The sequence below is a fragment of the Cibotium barometz genome, chromosome 7, assembly GCF_041138505.1.
Source record: "Cibotium barometz isolate CiBa-2024 chromosome 7, ASM4113850v1, whole genome shotgun sequence".
NCBI lineage: Eukaryota > Viridiplantae > Streptophyta > Polypodiopsida > Cyatheales > Cibotiaceae > Cibotium > Cibotium barometz.
In genome coordinates this window covers 21,221,641-21,226,836 of record NC_141052.1, presented here as the reverse complement: position 1 = coordinate 21,226,836, position 5,196 = coordinate 21,221,641, and the positions used below count along the sequence as shown (strand labels likewise).

At 38.9% G+C, this 5,196-nt stretch overlaps 1 protein-coding gene across 1 annotated transcript; it reads right to left on the bottom strand.

The window, feature by feature from the left end:
• Positions 1 to 1,538: 1,538 nt before the first annotated feature.
• On the bottom strand, positions 1,539 to 5,196 carry LOC147636780 (uncharacterized). The gene is made up of 5 exons (XM_086800964.1): positions 5,097 to 5,196; positions 4,569 to 4,837; positions 4,336 to 4,469; positions 1,844 to 1,984; positions 1,539 to 1,752 (listed from the first exon to the last, which is right to left on the bottom strand). Exons 1-5 carry the CDS (start codon positions 5,194 to 5,196, stop codon positions 1,539 to 1,541), a joined length of 858 nt encoding a protein of 285 aa, XP_086657090.1.

The following is a 5,196-nucleotide window of genomic DNA, read 5'->3' as shown; positions in this document are numbered from 1 at the left end:
ATGACTACCATGAGCATCATAATCATAAGCATCACGATCTCATCATAGGCATAGGTATCATGATCATCATAGGGGGGGAGGTTTTTTGGCGAGCTTATTGAGGTGAGCACTCCTGACCACACGCGAGCTTGTACACTAAGATAATAAAAAGGGTGAGCTTCTATACCATACCCTTTTTAATATACACGAGCATGCAACTGAACACACTCACACACATATTAAAGAAAATGTAATGCATATAATTGTTTCATAATAAAAAGGGTGAGCTTCTATACCATACCCTTTTTAATATACGCAAGCATGCAGCTGCACACACACACACACATATTAAAGAAACTATAATGCATATAATTTGTTCATAAGAATGTGTTAAATATATGATTGAAATTAGAAAAAGGGCTTTTTGTACAAGAATCCTAACTTGAACTGAAGAAAATGCATTCATGTTTATGGAAGTTACAAACAGGGCTTTTTTTATACAAGAAGCCTAACTTGAATCGATGAGCATTTCTTCAACAAGGAAAAAGGACTTTATGTATATGAAGAATAAATTGACCAAGTAAATTGATATTTCTGAAGTCATATGGGAGTTGCAAAAAGTCTGTTTCTCCATTAAGCCTATGGGAGTTGCAAAAGTTTGTTTCTCCATGAAGCCTAAGGATAGGACCTAGGCTTTGTCAACGTAGAAGACAATTCAGACTGTCTCAATATAGGCTAGTGAATGTACATATGCACTTGCTCATCCAACCCAAAAACCCTCAAAAAGACAAAGTACAAATGTTTACATGCGAGATATGGCTGGTTCTTGGAAAATGTGGACATGAACATGTTGGTCTCTCACAAATCTGAATCTCATACTGACGACCACTTTCTGCACCACAGCTTGTAGTTTCAATGTGAAAAATTTCATGCACACCTTTCTTTATGACCTTCTCCATTTTGACACTTGCATCCATCTGCATTGCACGATTGATCCTTTGATGTGCTGCCTTGGACACCTCTGACTTATAATGGGTACGTGGAGCATTTTGCATTGGCAATTGAACTTTTGTGGTAGCTGCTGAACTAGTTCCTGCAGTTGAAATATCCATAGCGGGGGGAGGGATAGTCTCCAACTTGAAGCCATCCAAATTCAACTTATTCACCTCTTCCTGTGTGAGATTAGTGCCTTTGAGAAGAGGCCAACTTTGTGGGATAGCTGGCATTGGAAAAATATTTTTGTTAACTTTCGAGGTGAGGAATACATAAATTTACTTACAGCACCCATCATAACACCCCAATGTGCTATTCTTATGTGCCACCAACTTAGCCAACTCTCCATGTAATGTATATCTCTCTTATTCACTTTTCCTCCTATGTTCCACCATTTCCTTATCATGGTATACTTCTCTTGAGCTTCTTCTTTTGTTGCTGATGTTTGCCCCATGACTCACACAATTGTAAGTGCTCCTCTTGAAAGTCCTTTTTTACATATCCCACGGTGTGTTTCTGTAGGCTCTACTGCCAATGAAACAAACAAGTTCTTTCACGACCATGCATTACATTTTTAACTCCACCATTAAACACATGGCATACTGCTCTCTAGTTGGCTTGTGACTCATCGGACACCCCATGAGTCCAAAGAAGTTTGCCTGTGGGGTGGGGTGCCCATTACGCAACATCACCTCATTCATCATTTCCCAAAAAATAATTTGTGCCTCAGTGTCTTCTTCTTTCATTTCACATGTTACCGTGGTTAGTAAATCTTGCAAACTACAGAATTGACATAGACTTATTGTTTAGTTTAAATCATGATTGAAATAGACACACATGGGACATATATTTGATTGATCTTGCAATATACCTTGGATCGTAGACATGACATGCAAGTGTTGACCACCCAACTACTCTGCGTGTGGGGTCAAACATAACCCATGCAGTGTTTAAATCACCACTTCCATCCCAATCCATCCGCCTCACCAAGTCAACACCAGGTGTGCAGGTCCTTTTGTAGACATTTTAAAAATGAAGCATCCTCCTCAAATCCTTGTCCAAGAAAGCGACTACAATGAAAAAAATCATATATACAATTCTTCTTCAACTCTAAAATAGCATCAAGTCCCGATCCTCCCGGCAATGCAAACTTTCTTTACTTTACTGACCATCCTTCCAAAACTGCAAATATAATCATTTAATCAATCAAGGGTTTCTTGATATATGGCTCCATAAATATATAGAAGATAAGAACTTTTCCAAACCCTTTTGTTTACACTAAGGGGGCATAGCTCATCAAGGAAGTTTGATAATTCTTTGTCTCCAAAGAGTTCCTCCTTCCCCTGCCTGCCTTCATTACAATGTCCTCAATTATATTTTTGGCAATTTTTCGTGGACCTACTCCTCTCTACGCTTTGACAGCATTCTCAACAAGGTTCTTTACTTTTTGAATGTCTTTTCTTGATGTGCCGACTTGAACCTCGTGTAGATGTGTTCCAACATGTGTATGTGTATTATCCCACGAAAATATGTAATATGCCAAACATGAGAAGGTCCCTATGCAAATGTGTTCCAACATGTGTATGTGTATTATCCCACGAAAATATGTAATATGCCAAACATGAGAAGGTCCCTATGCAAATGACAAGTTTTTGACAAAAATGGCACACCAATGTGCCAACTCCAGCAATGGCTAATCACTTTTTTTTTTAATGAGACCTTTGAAGAAAATCCTGTTTCTGGTCCCAATGTTCTTGAAATGTCCTAGGACATAATTCTGACACTCAAATATACCTGCACAATATGTCACTATGACAATTGCATCAATGTTGTGACGAGACGAGATTGGCCTTGTCCATAATGTGTCCATCATACCTATGCTCCATGCCTTCCATATTGGCAAGCGTACCAAAAGTTGGCGGAAACTCATAGATACAGTCACCATTGTACTCCCTTGGTAGCTCATCGACTTCTTCTGTCCTTTGAATATGTCCAATGAGTTTTCCAATGACTGTAGATGAGTTCATCTTTCTAATCTAGGTCAAAGTCAATATTGATTCCATAAGCTTTTGTTTTACCATTTTTCATTACTGTTTGATACTTTAAATCATCTTCTGATGTAGAACTATGTGCTGGGATTGTCCCCATCTTGCAAATGGTAGAAAACAATGTTATATGCAAATGGTAGGAAACAATGTTTTGGAAGCCTGCAAGAGGGGAGAGTATTTTTGAGCACAGTGCACTTGGTTGATGGGATAGCTATCAAGGAGTGTGCCTTTCCCCTGTAGTATTTTTGAGCACACAAATGCACCTTGTTGGAGGGTGCATCTATTTAGTGAGCCAAGAGCAGTGAGCACAGAGCAGTGAGTAGAAATAAAGTCCTTGTGAAAGTGAGCAAGTAGGGGCATGGTATGATGTTAAGTGAGCATGTAATGTTAAAGAGAAGAGTGAAACCATAGTGCAACTCTATAATGAACAGAACAAAGAAGACTAAAAAAGTTTAAAAATGACTATTGCAAATAAAGCATTTTCAAATGAATGGTGCGGATATAAAAAATCACTACAAAACTCATACTACTTGGCTCGCTAAAAAGACGTTGAATTGGTCATTGAGCTACTAATAGAAACAAACTATTGTTTGCAACCACATGGAAACCACAGCGACCAGAGAGCATAGAAATCAAGCCATTAAGATGCACACCAATTTTAATAGCCATACCACTGACACAACAATATAATACTCTTTAGAAACCATAACCATAGGATTTAAAATTTTTATAATCCAAATAAAAATTGTCCAACAATCAGCTACATGCTATTGTAAAAAACATTCAGAAGCATAACATCCATCAAAACATTACTTCCAATAGTCCCAAAAAAATGATTGTCTCAATTAAAAAAAGACTATCTCTAATGGCATTCCGATGTAGACATGTGATCCTCATAACTGCAAGAGACACAAAGAAAAGAAAATAAGCTTTATCAATACAAAATTATTATCTACTAACATATTTATCTTTTCAACATGCATACCTTTGCTGAGTATGGTTCTAACAGGTGATCATAGATCCGCTCATCCTTGTCTAACATTATGACATTGCGATCCATAAATGCTGCCACTAGCCCAAGAGTTCCAGTGCCAGCAAACAAATCCAAAATCGTGTCCCCAGGACGACTGAAGACGGAGACGATGTATTTGCTAAGCCGCTGACCTCTCTGACAACCGCCCCGCCATGGTCTACCCTTTCTCTTCACCAGATCCTCCGATGGCACTCTTGAAAACGCACACAAACCATTAACCATATGCCATAAAGATCACCGAAAATCATTTTAAATTCTATCTTGATTTGACTGCATACATACATGTCAAAGATAAGATCTTGCCCTACATCAAGATCATCACCTAGTGCCAAATCCCTTAGTTGATCCCCATGCATCACAAAGCTTGTAGCAGGAGATGTTGAGCGAACAAAAACAGCCAATATTAGACAAGTGACCTACAAGCAAAGACACATTGGTTGTTCATGCATTTTCACCTTAAATGGGACAAAGAAGATTTGCACAAATGACAGCCCCAAAGAGAACAACACCAATACCTGGGTAGTAATCATTTGCCCCATCTTCTTCCCAATAGGTGGAGTACACCTCACAACCTGTCTATGATAAATGCCAAACCCAACGCTCTGTGCAACCTGCTCAATGGTCACTCCTTCTTCCATAGTGTAAAGGCATGTAAAGAAGCCTTGATCCGAGAGACAAGAATCAACAACTTTAAAAGTAGAGTCATACATGCCATCCCCAATCTTATTCCAATATGGAACCTTGTTTGCAACACAACCTCCAATGATGATATTTGAGGGGAAGTCTGCAAATATCAACTCCACACAGTAATCGGACCCTCTACTTTTGACATTCCCTACTGTGCAAATAACATTCATGGCATCAAGCACTTGCTTTCCCAATGAGGATGCATCCTCCATGTTCACAAAAGTAGCTGCAAGGTCCTCAATACTGACATTGAAGGCATAAATGGTTCCTATAGACAGGTTTTTGACATTTAACACACATAGTCTCAAGTCAAAACAATCGGATCACGATAGAGATGAGGTAGGAAGCTCACATACCTGGAGCTTGCAATGTCTTGGTTATGATGTCAGTTGGTTGTATCCCGCCTGCACTACTATTGGATGTCCGTTGTTGACTCTGCTCCCTATTTGCTTCCAT